This window comes from Rhinopithecus roxellana, chromosome 12 (assembly GCF_007565055.1).
Source record: "Rhinopithecus roxellana isolate Shanxi Qingling chromosome 12, ASM756505v1, whole genome shotgun sequence".
NCBI lineage: Eukaryota > Metazoa > Chordata > Mammalia > Primates > Cercopithecidae > Rhinopithecus > Rhinopithecus roxellana.
Genome location: NC_044560.1, coordinates 26,043,955 through 26,062,108, shown reverse-complemented (window position 1 = coordinate 26,062,108; position 18,154 = coordinate 26,043,955). Strand labels below are relative to the sequence as shown.

Here is an 18,154-nt window from a genome sequence, read left to right as displayed (position 1 = left end):
TAGGGCTGGAGCTGAACTGGCTTGGCTGTCCCTGTTTCTAGCATTCAGGGCTTGGTAGACAACCAGATGTTTGGATACAAGCAGCGGCCAGTTCTCTGCCAATGTTCCTTGAAGACCTATCACACACCAGGAGTTGGAGCTCAGGTGATGAAGGCATGCCTTCATGCCTCCTTCCTGGTATGAAGCCTCAGGGTAAGTGGTTCTGAATTTTGAGCCATGAATCCAACTCCTGTGATAATATCATAAAGTCCTAAAGGTGAGAAACTCTCCCAGGCTGAGCTCGGCAGCCTCATCTGAAAAAGATCAGACACTTACCGATGCTAGAAAGGTCAGTGAGAACCATTTATTGGATGGATTATGCCTCCATCAAGGTTTCTGAAGAAACCACGTGGTTTTTTTTTTTTTTTTTTTTTTTTTTTTGAGACAGTCTCGCTCTGTTGCCCGGGCTGGAGTGCAGTGGCCGGATCTCAGCTCACTGCAAGCTCCGCCTCTCGGGTTTACGCCATTCTCCTGCCTCAGCCTCCCAAGTAGCTGGGACTACAGGCGCTGGCCACCTCGCCCGGCTAGTTTTTTGTATTTCTTTTAGTAAAGACGGGGTTTCACCGTGTTAGCCAGGATGGTCTCGATCTCCTGACTTCGTGATCCACCCGTCTCGGCCTCCCAAAGTGCTGGGATTACAGGCTTGAGCCACCGCGCCCGGCCAGAAACCACATGTTCTTATGATTATACATGTTAAGACTCTCCTAGTTTTAGGTCATTAAATACAAAACCATACACAGAAGAGATCAGAAGGAAGTTGACCACACGTGGTAGTTGTCATTTGCTAACTAGATCCTAAGGTTTGTTTTTTTTTTGTTTTTGTTTTTTTTTTTTTTTTGAGATGGAGTCCTGCTCTGTTGAGCAGGCTAGAGTGCAGCAGCGCTATCTCGGCTCACTTCAACCTCCATCTCCCGGGTTCAAGCGATTCTTGTGCCTCAGCCTCCTGAGCAGGTGACTATAGGTGTGCACCACCATGCCCGGCTAGTTTTTTGTATTTTTAGTAGAGATGGGGTTTTACCAACCATGTTGTCCAGGCCGGTCTCCAACTCCTGAGCTCAGGCAATCCACCTGCCTCAGCCTCCCGAAGTGCTGGGATTACAGGCATAAGCCACTGCATCCAGCCCAAGTCTGTCCATTTTCTAGGCCAGAAATTACCCTGACCCAAGCTTCTCCCACCTGGGTCACTAGAACCTCCTCTTTCCTGGCCTGTCCTGTTTATCTGTTCCCGATGTGGCAGCTGTAGGCCTGATGATGGCTGTTTCTGCTTAAGATTCCAGGTGACTTATTTCAGGGAATCCTAAGCTAGATTTACCTTGGCCACCAGAACCCCAAGAGATCCAGGAACTGTAGCATCCTCAGACCTTCTCCACAGCACTGCCAGCTGCCTCCATCTTTAGCTCTTCCAATGTGGAGCAGATGGCTGCAGCTGTGGCCATGGCTGCCGCCGGTCAGGCGCTGCCCTGGGTCCAGACCCCAGCAGCCTTCCCGATGGACTCTGCAGTTCTCCTGCAGCCCCTTCTTGGAGGCCCTGGGGATGCTGGTTACAGGCCCAGCCTCAGTCCTGCTGCTGGCTGTGAGGGAACTGGGCCCACCGGGACCATTCCTGTGCTGGTTTCCTGCTTCTCATCTACCTAGAGGTTTCACCAGCCCTGAGCCAGGCCTCATGGGGCAAGACCAGACAAGGCAATCTTCCCCCAGGAACCCCTGCAGCTTCCTAATGCAGACACAGCCCCCTTGACCTGCTATAGCATCAGCCGGCCCATGGCACCCAGCCCAAGAACTTCTCCACACCTAGGGCCTGCTCCTGTTCTGGGGACCTGGGCTCCCTGTGGCCATTCCACCCAAGGGTGATTCACCACCAGGCAGTAAGGGTGAGAGGGTCACAGTCTGTTTGCCACAAGCTGCTACTGGCTGGCTGTCCTGTGGTTGACCCTCTCGGGGACCTTCTTATAGCTAGTTTGTTGTAAAGCTGAAGCACAGCTAACATTTCGCTGTGGGCTTACTATCTTTGCTAGTAGCTGTGGTAGGTGTTTCAGGCTCGTGGCCTTACATCCTCCGGACCCTTCAAGGCAGGCATTTGTTGTCCCCATTAAAAAGAAGCATGTCCCCATTAAAAAGAAGCATGAGGGAGGCCAGAAGCCCTGCGACCCAGGCACACACAACAATTGCCTCTGCCTGGAAGGCCCTTCCTGCCCTCAGTCCTCACAGAGCTGCGCAGGAGGCCTTAGCTACCTCAAACTCTCCCTACCCACACTGGGGGCATCTTAAAGGGCTCCCTCCAGCTTCTGCTGGGTCCTTGGCTATCTGTTCATCTTTCATAGCAGGCTCTGAGAGCAGGTAACATGGTTTATTCTTCCAGAGCTGGATCCTCGGGGCACAGAGCAAATACTGATGATTCGAGCTGAGCTTTTTCCTACCTGCTATGTACTGCTGGACCTACAGGAAGGCAGGTACCCTTCTTGGTTCTTCACTGGCACTTTGAGGCCATTTCTCTATTCCTCAAGAATCCCAGTTCCTATGAAGTGCTGACTATCAGATAACACCAGCTACCCCTTTCTTTTGGGGACGATGTCATCCTCTCCATCCTTTGTGGATTGTTCTAGCACCACTTGCCTCCACTGCTGTTGTCTCACTGGTATCTGACAATGGACTAGAACATTCAGACATTTTGATCTCTCTTCAACCTTATTTCAATGAACCTGGGTTCTGTACCACCTTAGACATCTATTACAATGGTCATAACACAGACTCAATGCCTTCCGATCTGTTTAACTCGCCTATGCTCCCACCCCAGCGAGTCCCCAGTCTCAGTCCCAGATCCTCCTACCGATCCCCACCCTTCATCCTCACTTCCCTTTGACCCTTCTCAGAGCTCAAAAACCCATCACTACATCCTCTCTTATGCACACTGTCCACTCCATTCCCACACCCTTTTCTAGTTTGTTTTCCTGGAAAACCTCCATTCTGGTCACACCAGGTCTTTAAAGCTCATTCTTGCACCTGAGGAGCTGGAGAAAACCATCACACCCAAAGGCCTCATTTCAGGCTACGACCAGACCTTAGGCAAGTCACCAACACTACTCAAACACTCTTGTCTCATTCCTGTCCACAGACTCGCCTGTATTCCATAGTCCTAAAAGGTGATCCTCCTGCCTTGGCCTCCCAAAGTGCTGGGATTACAGGTGTGAGCCACCACATCCAGCCTGTTTAGAACCTTGTCTTCTGGCTTTCCATCCCTCTGCAGACTTCTCAGATCTTTCCCTAGGATCCATTTCCCTACCCCTGTTGGATCAGTTCCAGCTACACATCTGCCCGTGTACTACCAGCTTCAGACACGCTCGACTGCGTGCCAGCCCCCCGTAATTACCACCACAAGTCTCCCTTTACCGAGGATTCTTTCCGTGGCCTAGATTTACTGTGCCTACCCATTTCAACCTGACTTTTCACCGTTCTTATCAGAGTCACTAATGACCGCCATTCTGAGGATTGTGACTTAGGCATCTTAGTCTATCAACAGCATTTGCCAGGGTTGGCCACTGCCTTACTTCGCCCAGGCTGGAGTGCAGTGGTGCAATGTCAGCTCACTGCAGCCTCTGCCTCTGGGTTCACATGATCCTCCCCACTCAGTCTCCCGAGTAGCTAGGATTACAAGAGTAGCTAGGATTACAAGAGTAGCTAGGATTACAAGAGTAGCTAGGATTACAAGAGTAGCTAGGATTACAAGAGTAGCTAGGATTACAAGAGTAGCTAGGATTACAAGAGTAGCTAGGATTACAAGAGTAGCTAGGATTATAAGCTAGCGCCACCACACCCAGCTAATTTTGGTATTTTTAGCAGATGGTTTACCATGTTGGCCAGGCTGGTCTCAAACTCCTTACCTCAAATGATATACCAATCTTGGCCTACTCAAAGTGCTGGGATTACAGGCATGAGCCACCACACCTGGCCAGGATTCTTTATAAAAATAATCTTTTATCTTAGAGACACAGGGTCTGTGTTGCCAAGGCTGGTCTTGAACTCCTGTGCCCAAGTAATCCTCCTGCCTTGGTCTCCCAAAGTGCTGGGATTATAGGTGTGAGCCACCACACCCGGCCTGTTTCTAGAATCCTGTATTCTGGCTTTCTATTCCTCTGCAAACTTTTCAGACTCTTGCTTTTTTTGTGGTTCAAGCTTTAGCATGTTTCGGAGTCACCTGGAGGGCCTGTTAAAACATAACATGCTGTGTTGCCCTACCCTAGATTGTTGAATAAGCTTTTTTTTTTTTGAGACAGAGTTGTACTCTGTCACCCAGCCTGGAGTGCAGTGGTGCAATGTTGGCTCACTGTAGCCTCTGCCTCCTGGGTTCACTCCTACCTTGGCCTCCTGAGTAGCTGGGATTACAGGCATACATCACAATGCCCAGCTCATTTTTGTAGTTTTTAGTAGAGATGGGGTTTTGGCCGGGCGCGGTGGCTCAAGCCTGTAATCCCAGCACTTTGGGAGGCCGAGACGGGCAGATCACGAGGTCAGGAGATCGAGACCATCCTGGCTAATACGGTGAAACCCTGTCTCTACTAAAAAATACAAAAAACTAGCCGGGCGACGAGGCGGGCGCCTGTAGTCCCAGCTACTTGGGAGGCTGAGGCAGGAGAATGGCGTAAACCCGGGAGGCGGAACTTGCAGTGAGCTGAGATCCGGCCACTGCACTCCAGCCTGGGTGGCAGAGCAAGACTCCGTCTCAAAAAAAAAAAAAAAAAAAAAAGATGGGGTTTTGCCATGTTGGCCGGGCTGGTCTCGAACTCCTGACCTCAGGTGACCTGCCCGCCTTGGCCTCCCGAAGTGTTGGGATTATAGGCATGAGCCCTGTGCCCAGCCCCCTAGATTATTGAATAAGCTTTTTTTTTTAAATTATTTGAGTCTCACTCAGGCTGGAGTACAGTGGCGTGATCTCGACTGACTACAACCTCTGCCTTTCGGGTTCAAGCAATTCTCCTGCCTCAACCTCCTGAGTAACTGGCGGGCATGCCCGCTACCATGCCCAGCTAATTTTTGTATTTTTAGTAGAGACAGGGTTTCTCCATGTTGTCCAGGCTGTTCTTGAACTCCTGACCTCAGGTGATCTGTCTGCCTCAGCCTCCCAAAGTGTTGAGATTACAGGCATGAGCCACCACGCCCAGCCTGAATAAGCTTTGTCAATAAAGAAACCAGTAGTTCGCTATGATCCACATGATGAAGTATGGCATCCTTAGCAGGCTACATGAACTGTCGGACTCCAAGGCCCGCCTGGCCTAATCCACCTACTTCAGCATTGGTAGGCTTCCCAGGGCCAGAGTAGCCCTTGTGATCTGAACTAGACCTAGACCTCTGGTTTCTTAGGCTCACTCCAGCTCACATGTAAGATGGCCACGTCCAAGCTGGGCTACCTTTTCTGGCTAATCCCAGGCTACTTTGAAATCCAGCTGTGACCTATGGTCTGCCGAAGAGATGGAGTAGGAGATGAAGCCAAGGCCCCAGAGTGCAGGCCAGGAAGTGGCCGAAACACACTCTCCAATGCTGGCAACAGAGATGGTGCCCTCTGACAACGGGCACAGTATAGACCACAGGGCTCTCTGCATTGCCCAGCTGAAGCTAAGCATGGTTTATAAGAGAAGGTAGCAGGTTGGGCTGGGTGCAGTAGCTCGCATCTGTAATCCCAGCACTTTGGGAGGCCAAGGCAGGAGGATTGTTTGCATCCAGGAGTTTGAAACTCGTCTGGGCAAAGTGAGACCCCATCTCTACATGAAAAATGAATTGCCAGTTGTGGTGGCACACACCTGTCATACCAGCTACTTGGGAAGCTTAGGTGGGAAGACTGCTTGAGTCCAGGAAGCTAAGTCTACAGTGAGCTGTAATCACACTACTGCACTCCAGCCTGGGTGACTGAGCTAGACCCTGTCTCAAAGGGGAAAAACAAAACCCAAAAAAGCATGCTGGCATGTCCCTCCAGAAGCAGAGAGCTAGCTCTCATTGAGAGATTTAGAGGTACGCTAAGTACTGAGTCAGTTTAGGGAAGTCAAAAGACGCACAAGGCTCTTGCTGGAGTTGGGCATGTCTACCTCCTAACCAGTCCTCCATCTGTAGAATAGGGTGTGCTACCTGCCTCCCAGCGAGAGGGCTGAAGATGGGTGGTGGACGGTGTGGTTGCTGGGATGCAGGTGCTACCATGGCCACCACTCTAGGTTTTAGCCTCGGATTTCTGGGAATTTAACATAGTGGATCTTGATTTAGAGTGAAGATGGATTCTCCTGAGAAGAGTCACTGGGAGCTGTGATCTAATCTGTGTAAGGCAATAGCTACTGTTTCAGCTAATATGTCTCTCTCCTCTTCCAGCCTGCAGGGAAGGCACAGCTACCCCCATTTTACAAGTGGAGAAAGTGGCTTAGAGGTGCAATAACTCACGCATGTGTACAGACTTAGCCTATGGTGAAGGTGGCAGCCAGAGAATCCTAGAAACACAAGTACAGCCACAGTAGCCTCTCATCTGCAGCTCTAGGTCTCCAGCAGGCTTCTGCCGGGGACCTTGCTGGGAGGAGGTGTGGGTACAACTTGCCTGGCATGTCGAGAGCAGGCAAAGCTGGAGCTGGCACAAGAACACTCACTTTGGGGCCAGTAGACTCTCGCCTTCTTCGACTCTTCCTTGGAGGTATGGAGGACTAGCCGATATTTCTTTAAGATACAGCTGGGGCCTTGGACACTCAGTGTCATCTGGGACAGATTCTTTATTTCTGGGCAAAAGACAAAGCAAAAGTTAAGGAATGCCTGGAGGCCAGCACTCTGGGGGTGGAGGGAGGAGCAGTAGAGAGGGGCTGGGAGTTTGAACAGAGCACCAAGGACCCCCTGCCTTTTGCTAGGGCCCAGGCCTGAAGCATTATCACTTCACTGCTTGTTCTGGGTGGTTACAGGCAAGCTGCAAACCCCAGGGCCTCCTTTTGAGGGAGGATGGCACTTATCCCATGGTCCCCACAAACAAAATAGGGCCTACCTCGATCAGTTCAGTGAGGGTTCACCTCCAGCCTCAGTAAGAACCAAGACATTCCATTCTACAGCTAAGACCCAGAACCCTGGTCCCAACCACAAGTCAGGATCCAAGACAATTTTTCTTTTTTTTGAGATGGAGTCTTGCTCTGTCACCCAGGCTGGAGTGCAGTGGCGCAATCTCGGCTCACTGCCTGCTTAGCCTCTCAGGCTCATGCCATTCTCCTGCCTCAGCCTCCCAAGTAGCTGGGACTACAGGCACCCACTGCCACGCCTGGCTAATTTTTTGCATTTTTAGTGGAGACGGGGTTTCACCGTATTAGCCAGGATGGTCTTCATCTCCTGACCTCATGATCCGCCCGCCTTGGCCTCCCAAAGTGCTGGGATTACAGCGTGAGCCACCGCACCCGGCCCCAAGACAATTTTTCCCCAAGACAGTCTAAAGTTCCCGGCCCAGACAACGAGAGGCTTTTTAGAAAGCAGGGCATATACCCCTGTTGTCTTCATTTAGTATTGTCAGCCAATGATACAGTTGGGAGGGCAACTGTATCATCCCCATTTTACCAATAGGGAAACAAGATCAGGGAAGCTAGTGTGCTCAAGTTCACAGCTAGGAAATAAGTTTGTAACCACCCACGCTCTTTGCATGGCACCATGTGACCTCTCTTCCCAATTACACATCTACAACCCAGGACAAAAGATTTGATCAGCCCAGGCATGGGGACTGGGGAAGAGAGTGTGTGGGGTGGTGGGAGGGAGCAGGGGTGGAGAAAATTAGTCTGGAATCTGTATTTGCTGAGAAGCAGGGCAGCAAAAGCTGAGACCAAGAAGGAAAGGCAGAGACAGTCTGAGGTCCTACCCTCTGAAAAGATCACTTTCTTGGTTTTCTTGTCCTCAGGCTGCTGGCCCACATCAGCAGGGTTGCAGTTCACAAGCAGGATGGCACCCCAACCGCTGGGACCCCAGATCCATTTTTTCTGCAAATGAGATAGGAACGTTGGCTTAGGAAGGAGCCAAGTAAATCCTCTGCTTCTCAGATGCCACCTCATAGCAGAAAGGCCCAGCTAAGCCTTTTTCCAGGGTCACAGGGACCTGTGGAACAGGACCAGTGAGGTCAAGAATCTGTAGGCACAGGAAGGTAACAATCAGGTAAGGAGGCTAAGAGGAAGGGAAAGCTAGGTTCAGGGTTACCAGTTATCTACCTCATATTTCAGGGTCAGAGAATCAGGGACGAGGCAAACTGGAAAAGAGATGTACCACCTGGCAGCAGCAGCTAATCCTCTCATCTAGGAGACTCCACAACCAGGGTAGGGCATGAGCCTAGAGTTGCCAGACATTCTAGTTTTGTTTTAGTGAGGTAGAGGTTTAATCAATTCTGATCCCAGTACTTTGGGAGGCTGAGGCAGGCGGACCACTGGAGGTCAGGAGTTTGAGACCATCCTGGCTAACACTGAAACCCCGTCTCTACTAAAAATACAAAAAAAAAAAAATTAGCCAGGCATGGTGGCAGGCACCTGTAGTCCCAGCTACTTGGGAGGCTGAGGCAGAATGGCGTGAACCTGGGAGACGGAGCTTGCAATGAGCCGAGATTGTGCCACTGCACTCCAGCCTGGGCAACAGAGTGAGACTCTCTCAAAAAAAAAAAAAAAAAAAAAGAAAAAGAAAAATTAGCCGGGTGTGGTAGCACACGCTTATAACCCCAGTTACTGGGAGGCTGAGGCAGGAGAATTGCTTGAACCTGGGAGGCAGAGGTTGCAGTGAGCTAAGATCATGCCACTGTACTCCAGTCAGCGTGACAGAGGGAGATTCCATCAAAAACAAAAAACAAAAACCTCACAGAAGAAAAAGAATTTAATCAGCTCTGATTTGTACCATGACTGTTTCCCCGCCCCCCATATTTAATCCATCAGCAATGTTACAGCAATTTGGCTAGATACTAGGAAGGTCAGATCAAGTGAGCCTGTGGGCAGATTTGGCTTATAGGGGTCCCTTCCCCGCCCCCTTTTGCTCGCAGACTCACCTTAGCCTGTTTGTCACTTGACATCTCAACTTGCCCACTGCGGTAGATGTCTACCTCTAGAGAGACCTCTGAAAAAGAAGAAAAGGGTGTCCCAGCCACCTAGACCTGCCAGATGGAACCTCAAAGTTACAGGTTATCTCCTGCGGGGCTGCCCAAGGCTGGCATCAGGGTATCCAGCCTTTCTGGCATGCTATCAGTTTAGAAGCAGAAACCATCCTCAAAGGTGACAGCTTCACACTTCACATCAGCAAGCCTAGAGAGGTCCAAGTAGTCACATGTCTATCCCAAACCTCCCGGGAACTCATAAAAGAAGCCCATCATGGTCCTCATGCCATCTCATGCCTTTCGGCCTCTACCCAAGTGATTCTTACTTGCAAAGTCTACCTCTCTAGCCTTCTGGAAAACTGTATGCTCCAAGACATAGGAAAGGCTTAATATGGCTGGGCACAGTGGCTCACTCCTGTAATCCCAACGCTTTGGGAGGCTGAGGTGAATGGATCACTTGAGGTCAGGAGTTCGAGACCAGCCTGGGCAACATGGTGAAACCTCATCTCTACCAAAGATACAAAAATTAGCTAGGCATCGTGGAGGTCATCTGTAGTCCCAGGCTCTTGGGAGGCTGAGGCAGGAGTGTCACTTGAGCTTGGGAGGTGGAGGTTGCAGTGAACTGAGATCACACCACTGCATTTTAGCCTGGGTGACAGAGCAAGATTCTGTCTAAAAAAAAAAAAATAAAATTTCAATACATGACAATTCTAAGCCCCTTTAAAACTTAAGGATTAACTGGGCATAGTGGCTCATGCCTGTAACCCCAGCACTTTGGGAGGCCAAGGCAGGCAGATCACCTGAGATCAGGAGTTCAAGACCAGAATGACCAACATGGCAAAACCTTGTCTCTACCAAAAATACAAAAATTAGCCAGCTATGGTGGCAGGTGCCTGCAGTTCCAGCCACTCAGGAAGCTGAGGCAGGATAATCGCTTGAACCCAGGAGGTGGAGATCGCAGTGAGCCGAGATCATACCACTGCACTCCAGCCTGAGTGACAGAGTGAGGCTCCATTCTCAAAACAAAACAAAAAAACCAAAAACAACCCCTCTCCTCCCCCGCTCCCCACAAAACAAAAACACACTTAAGAATCTAGGTTTTTGGCCGGGCGCGGTGGCTCAAGCCTGTAATCCCAGCACTTTGGGAGGCCGAGACGGGCGGATCACGAGGTCAGGAGATCGAGACCATCCTGGCTAACACGGTGAAACCCCCGTCTCTACTAAAAAATACAAAAAAACCAGCCGGGCGAGGTGGCGGGCGTCTGTAGTCCCAGCTACTGGGGAGGCTGAGGCAGGAGAATGGCGTAAACCTGGGAGGCGGAGCTTGCAGTGAGCTGAGATCCGGCCACTGCGCTCCAGCCCCCGCGACAGAGCGAGACTCCGTCTCAAAAAAAAAAAAAAAAAAAAAGAATCTAGGTTTTTGCCCAGATACTGTCATAGAGACTGCCCCGCCGCCTTAGCATATCAGCTCCCATCCCTTCCACCACACAAGGGACAACCACGTGACTCTAGTGTGGTCTTTTGTTCACAGCTCTTATTGGACATGCCGATTCCTAACTGGAACATCAGGGCCACAAATGTAGGACTTGTTTCCTGTTACGTCATCAGCACCTGGCCAGCAGATGCTCAGGGACCAGATGCCCACTGCGAACTGGGCTGCCCCAGGTCCTAGGGATCTAGCAGTGTGCAAGACGGAGACCTCGTCTCTTTAGAGCTTACATGAGCACGAATGTGTGCACCAGGGGAGGGGCAAGCAGATCTATCATGTTTGATGGCAATAATCACTGAGGGATATGGGAGAAGGAATGGAGTGGGGGTATTTGTTTTAGATGATCAAGGAAGCCTAAGTTGACACTTGAAAAGAGATCTGAAAGAGGCAAGAAAATCTGGGTTAACATCTAGGGTAAGACCCATTAGAGGAAATAGGAAGCCCCAGGTGGCAAGGCCAAGGATCAGAGTGACCAACAGCACCCAGAGCAGAATGAGCAGGATGATGCAGGGGGAAGATTCGCAGGTGGTAAAGACAGAGGCAGCCCGGGTTTACTTGTGTAGTTTTGTGGGCAGTGACTTTGGCTTTAATCCAAGCAACATGGAAGCAGTTGGAAGGTGTTATCCAATATTCCACTTAAAGATGTGCCACTCTGGCTGCTGGATCAAGGCTAGAGGTCTAGTCAGAAGGGCAAGGGTGCCAGCATGAACCCCACTGGGAGGTCTGGGCTGTGAACCCAGGTGAAAGGATGGGGGCTTGAGCCAGGGTGAGCACACTGAGAGTATGAGTTGCTGGATTCTGGCGAAACATCAGGTAACACAAGATTCAGACTGCTGTGGGGTAAGAAGAGTCAGGTGATGCCAAGGTTTACACTAGAAGGATGGAGCTACCTACTACTGTGATGGAGGGACTACTAGAAAAACAAGTTTTCAGGAGTAGAGAGAATCCATTTGCATTTCAGACATCTGTCAGATACCCAAGCGATCATGCTGGTTAGGCAATATCCAAGTCGGGTTTGTGGTAGCAGCCTGTCCATAGGTAACATTAGAGCCATGTGACCAGCCTCCTGAGCTCGAGACACTTCACTGATTGAAAGCAGGGGGACAAAGGACCAGGAAGAGCTCCTCTGAGCTCCAAAGTGTTCTGAGAAGGAACAGGCAGGAGGAAAAATAAGTTGAACATCCCTGAAGCGTTGAAGTGTGTTAAGAAGGGATGACCAGCAGGTACGTGGCTCACGCCTGTAACTCCAGCACTTTGGGAGGCTGAGGCAGGAGGATCACTTGAGGTCAGGAGTTCGAGACCAGGTTGGGCAATATGGTAAAAGCCTCTCTAAGGGGGGGAAAAAAAAAAATCAGCTGGGCATGGTGGTGCGTGCCTGTAGTCCCAGCTACTCTGGAGATTGAGGTGGGAAGAGCCTGGGCAACATAGGGAAACCTATGTCTGCATAAAAAATTAAACAGGTATGGTGATGTAACACCTATGGTCCAGGCTACTGGAGAGGCTGAGGTGGGAGGATCATTTGAGGCTGCAATGAGCCATGATCATATCTCTTCACTCCAGTTCAGCTTGGGCTACACAGTGAAACTCTGTCTCAAAAACAAAACAAGACCAAAAAAAAAAAAAAAGAAAAGAAAAAAGAAAAAGAACAAAAAACAAAAAAAACCCACACAAACTAAAAACTTACTGTTGAAGATGTTAGAGTTCTACAAGAACGCCGTTGGTGGTAGGTATCTAATTTGAGAAGATTCTAGAGAAATTGAGGACACAGATGGCTCCTCAGGAACAGAGGTGGGAGAACAGACTTTAAAAGACAACCTAGGCCGGGCGCAGTGGCTCACGCCTGTAATCCCAGCATTCTGGGAGGCTGAGGCGGGCGGATCACAAGGTAGAGTCCCATCCTGGTTAACATGGTGAAACCCCATCTCCACTAAAAGTAAAAAAATTAGCCGGGCATGGTGGTGGGCATCTGTAGTCCCAGCTACTCTGGGAGGCTGAGGCAGGAGAATGGCATGGACCCGGGAGGCAGAGGTTGCAGTGAACCAAGATCGTACCACTGCACTCCAACCTGGGCAACAGAGCAAGACTCCATCTTAAAAAACAAAACAAAACAAAAAAAACCACCCATAAGCCCTAGAATCAGGTTGAAGAGATATGGCCAGGCACAGTGGCTCACACCTGATAATCTCAGCACTTGGAGAGACCGAGGCAGGTGGATCATGAGGTCAGGAGTTCGAGACCAGCCTGGCCAACATGGTGAAAACCTGTCTCTACTAAAAATATAAAAATTAGCCAGGAATGGTGGCGTACGCCTATAGTCCCAGCTAATCCGGAGGCCGAGGTAGGAGAATCACTTGAACCTGGGAGGCATAGGTTGCATGATCCTGTACTCCAGCCTCAGTGACAATAAGACTTCATCTCAAAAAAAAAAAAAAAAAAAAAAAGAAAGAAAAAGATGTTATAGAGCTTGTTCCTGAGTTGATGGGGGTGATCTAGAGAACAGGGAAGGGTGACAGCTTCTTACATTGGTAAGAATTGACAAAGGAATGTTCTTGAATGAGAAGAAAGGATCTAGTAAGACAAGAAAGATTAACTTTGGACCAGACACGTCAACTGTAACAAAGGAAGAAGGTAGGCACCAGACAGGCGTAGGTGGGTAGATGGCAGCGACACGGAAGTTCTGGCTGTTCTATTCTCAGAATTAGGTCGGCAATGCATGAAGATGGAGCAGCGACTGAACGTCAAGGAGGGCATGTGAGTGGGTATCTCAAATGAATCCATTTAAGAGTTTGTTCAGGAGTTTCTGGGGCCCACAGGAGGCATCTTGTTACAGAGAGAATCCTTTTTGGCTCTTCTTGCAATCCCACCCCTTCCCCCACCCCAGCGGTGGGCTGGGACCCAGGCTCTCAGTTGAAGCAACACTCACCAATGCCAGTGAGGTACACCACAGCTGTGCCCACGGGGGCATCCTCATTGGGCCCATAGTATGCGATCGAGACCTGTGGAGACAGCATTTTGAATCTATAGGCAGTGTTGGAGGGACCAGGAACAGAGCCCCAGGCAATGTGCTGAGTCTAGGCCTGCGACCTTGGTCTTGGTGTTACGCCTTCTGGAGTCTCACCATGAGCTGGTACGGGGGCCACAGCCCCGCACTTAGGGCTGAGTCAGTCCCCCGAGGACTTAGAACCTGCCATGACCCCCAACCCCAACCTTGTGGAGAGCCAGGCTTGCAACCACCTGTCCAGGTGAGAGCTGTATCCCTGATGGCAGTGGGATCAAGGGACTTACCCCATACCACTCAAAGGGATTTAAGATCCAGGCTGCCTGGCTCTAGAGCCCAAGTTTGAAACCAAACTATATATTCTCCCTGCTAAATCCTAAATCCACCCTCCCAGGTCCCATCCACTACTCCATAAGGTGCACAGTGGGGAAACAGGCCTCTGGTGGCTTAAGCTGCTAAGGACACCCAGGTGGGGAAGCAGCATTGGGACTCAGTCTTTCCTGTGTCCCACGCCAGCCTCTACTTTATGCTTTTAGAAAGAGACCTGCACTCCAGCCACTGACCCTGACCACAAGGTCTTGGTCATGAACCAGAGACCCAACCATTGACCAGAGCATGTGAGAGATCCACCCCGTCCTTAAATAGAAGCTTTAGTCCTCTAAGGTCAAGGTTCTTTGTTAGCCACTCCTGAGGGTGCTGGAGGCCAAGCCCTGGGCAGAGAATGGTTCTCAGGTAGTCTGGAGTTCCACTGGGACCTATTGTGGCCTCCGTTCTTATCTGAGGTACCTTTCTTTGCAATGGAGTTTTGTTCTTGTTGCCCAGGCCGGAATGCAGTAGGACAATCTCAGCTTACAACCTCCACCTCCTGGGTTCAAGCGATTCTCCAGCCTCAGCCTCCTGAGAACCTGAGATCGCAGGCACCTGCCACCACACCCGGCTAATTTTTGTATTTTTAGTAAAGACAGAGTTTTGCCACGTTGGCCAGGCTGGTCTCGAACTCCCGACCTCAGGTGATCTGCCCATCTCAGGCTTCCAAAGTGCTGGGATTACAGGCGTGAGCCACCACACCCGGCCAGAGATGCTCAGTTGCTATCTAAGTCCACTACTTGCCTCTCGGGGAATTGCCTGCCCTGGGCACACAGCACAGGTGGGTGTGTACCCTACTCTGCAGCAGACATCTCCAGTAGGTCCTGCAGGGTGTAGGGGGAGGGAGGAAGAGCTCTCCCAGTCCTGAACTGCTCCATCATGGTTCTCATCCCCAGCCCCGCATTGGGGGCACCTGGAGAGCTTTAAACCGGAGGCCAGGGTCCTAGCCCTGAGCTTCCACTTTAATTGGTAGAGGGGGTGTGGCCTGGGTATTGATGTTATCAGGTTGCCGTGGTTCTCACCTGCAACCAAGGTGGAACACTCCTGCCCTGAATGAGCCACCTGCTTCTACCACAGGAGACCACTGCTGCCCCCTTGTGTACGAGGTGGAGGGAAACCTCCCCACCGTAGGCACCCCGTTAGGGAGACAGCTTACCCAGGGTAGAGAGTACACGCTTGGCTCAAGCTCAAATCCTGGGTCTGTCCCACTCTAGGTAGGCTACTTAGGTTTAGACACGGCACTCTGTCTCAGTTTCTTCATATGTGAAGTGATGGTAGGCCAGGCGCAGTGGCGCATGCCTGTAATCCCAGCACTTTGGGAGGTGGAGGCAGGTAGGTCACTTGAAGTCAGGAGTTCGAGACCAACCTGGCGAACATAGTGAAAGAAACCCCGTCTCTACTAAAAATACAAAATTAGCCCGGCGTGGTGGTGGCGCCTGTAGTCCCAGCTACTCGGGAAGCTGAGGCAGGAGAATCGCTTGAACCTGGGAAGCGGAGGTTGCAGTGAGCTGAGATCGTGCCATTGCACCCCAGCCTGGACAACGAGAGTGAGGCTCTCTAAAGTAAATAAAGATAAAATTAAAAATAAAAATAAAATTAAAAATAAAGCCATGGTAGAGGCCCACACTCCGGAACATGATCCAAGCTCTCTGGTATGTAGCATGCATTTAGGACACCTTAGCTATTGCATCTCTTTAAAGTCTCCACATCCAGAAGAGCTGCCTTCACCAAAAGCCTGTCTGAGTTAACGCTGCTAACACCTTGAAGCCAGACTGTGGTGCGGCTAGGTCTGAAGCCAGCCCCGCATCACCGTCAGGGGCTCGCATGACTGAGACGAACTCGCCCAGCTTGAATCCCAGTTCTGCCCATTGCTGACTTGGCAGAGCACCTTCTCTAGGTGCCTCCGTTTCTCTGTAAAATGGGGTCATGGCGTGCCCACCCCACTGGTCTGTTGCAGACACTGGATAAGATCAGACATGCAAAACAACGTGTTTCACAGGCTCGAGTCATGTCTGCAGCCAGGAGGGAGCCCCGGTTGCTGTGTTAGCTCCCATCCTTGGAAGATGCCCCTCACCTCTTCCCCTGAGGCTTACCTTATCCCCATCCACAGAAGGGCTGGGTGATATCATCTTCACTGTGGCGTACGTGGGATTAGACAGGGGCCACCAGATGGTGGCGTCCTCCTCCTCAGAAATCACTGTGTTGGCCACATCAATCAAGACCCTCCCAGAGCCATGGATGGTGAAGCACTCGCACTTCTGGGGGGCACATCTGGTTTGCCAGGTAAGAGACACATGTCAGGGCACACTCACTCACCTTCTCAGCCTAGGAGATGACTGGCATGGGGGAGGGGACGGCTCCCAAATCCTCATTCTCCTTTGGGTGTTGAGGCCGAGTGTTCTGGGGTCCTTATTCCTACCACCCCCTCCCAAAGGACCCCTGTGTTTGCTCTGACAAGCTCCAGCCCAAACCCCACCCCGCTACCAACACTGCAGAAGTTACCACAGCTACATCTTTGTAATAAGCACCCAACTCCCAAAAAGGGAGGAGCCACAAAGGATGCCCCTAAGGAAAAAGATCAGGGCAAGGGACTCAGGAGGTTGTATTGTGACCCTGCTGTCAGTCACCTCCACCTGCAAGCTCCAGCATCTAGCAGTCTCACTGGCCTACTCCTCACAGCCCCCTGTGGACGAGCCTCCCCGTGGTTTCACAGACAGGGGGACAGAGAGGCCAAGGCGCTTGCCTCACTAAGAGTCCATGGCAGCTGCTACAGGGCAGAGGCAGGATTTAAGTCAGAATCCTGCAGTGGTCAGAACTGGGAGCCCCGGCTAGAGACCCAAGGCTTCCCAAGATGGGGCAGGACAGTGAGGCTACAGAAGTAACCCCCGACTCCCAGATCAAGGGGACTGGGTCCCAGGCCTGCCTGCCTCTGTCTGCCAGCTCTGGCAGAGCTCCCAGAATCTCACCCGCTGAGATCCAAGCAGATTTCTGTGCCCAACACACAAACGGCATGGGCAGGGCTGTCCAGGGACAGGCGGACGATACTCTGGAAGGACATGGCTCGGCCCGCCACGCTGACCATCCTCAGGCCTGCACCACAGCCCTCACTCGGCACAGCAGTCTCAGATGCCCCAGGGCTCACCCTGCCCTCCCCTGTTATGCAGTCCAGGCCTGTGCAGCCCACCCCCTTGTTAAGAGGGGGAGGGGTCAGCAGCTGCCCAGATGGCACTGATTTTCCCTCTCAGAGCTTCCTGGTGACTGAGACTCGGGGGAGCAGGTGGCATCAGAACGCCTTCATCACCAATTTATCAGGCAGCTCGTGCCTGTAGAGCTGCAGGCCAGGGGAGTCTGAGGCCAGTTGCTTAGGCATCTCTGACCTTCAGCTGGGAAGAGGAGGGGCTCTGGGAAGTCGGTGCCTTGGAGTGGTCGACTTGGCCATGTTGCTGGAGGACTCAGCTGGAAGCTGTCAGGGCAAATACCTGCAGAGGGCAGTTGGGAGCAGCTGATGGGAGTGGTCAGGATGGCAGTGTGTGGCAGCATGCCCAGGCTCTGGGGTCTCAGTTCTAGGGTGTGTGTCTCCTGGAAATTGATGAAGGAGTTCGGCAAAGTGCTGGATGGGTGGTTTTGTTTTTGAGACAGGGTCTCTGTCACCCATGCTAGAGTGCAGTGGCGCAATCACAGCTCACTGCAGCCTCAACCTCCCTGGCTCCAGTGATCCTCCCTATCTCAGCCTCCCAAGTAGCTGGGACTACAGGTGTGCACCGCCATGTCCGGCTGAGTTTTGTATTTTTTGTAGAGACTGGATTTCACCATGTTCCCCAGGCTGGTCTCGAACTTCTCGATCCAAGCAATCCTCCTACCTCTACCGGCTAAAGTGCTGAGATTACAGGCGTGAGCCACAGTGCCTGCCCAGACTAGGTGGTTATTAACCCTCTGGTGGTTTCAAAAATTATCAAGGGTGCTTGTTAACATTGCAAATTCCCGGTCCCAGAAGGTCTAGGGTGTGGTCCGGGAACCTGCAGCCCAACCCCCAGTGATTAAGGTGAGCTCCTTGCTTACAGCTGTGTCACGGGGGTGGGGGCACAGCAAGTGTTGGTGGAATGAATACATCAAGCCAGGGTCACCAGCTGCTACCCATCTCAGCCAAGCCCACATAGCAAAGAAATAGGAACTCTTGCTCTGGCACAAGAAACTTATATAACTT

The 18,154-nt window shown here is 51.3% G+C and overlaps 1 protein-coding gene across 1 annotated transcript in view; it reads right to left on the bottom strand.

The window, feature by feature from the left end:
• PADI6 (peptidyl arginine deiminase 6) overlaps positions 1 to 17,076 on the bottom strand; it is a 31,455-nt gene extending 14,379 nt beyond the window's left edge. Inside the window, exons 1-6 of the mRNA XM_010373031.1 lie at positions 16,917 to 17,076; positions 16,044 to 16,221; positions 13,510 to 13,582; positions 9,053 to 9,120; positions 7,892 to 8,009; positions 6,657 to 6,782 (exon numbers count right to left, since the gene is read on the bottom strand). Coding sequence (XP_010371333.1) covers positions 6,657 to 6,782; positions 7,892 to 8,009; positions 9,053 to 9,120; positions 13,510 to 13,582; positions 16,044 to 16,221; positions 16,917 to 17,032 — 679 coding nt within the window. The 5' untranslated portion in view covers positions 17,033 to 17,076. The remainder of the gene's footprint in view (positions 1 to 6,656; positions 6,783 to 7,891; positions 8,010 to 9,052; positions 9,121 to 13,509; positions 13,583 to 16,043; positions 16,222 to 16,916) is intronic.
• Positions 17,077 to 18,154: the final 1,078 nt, after the last annotated feature.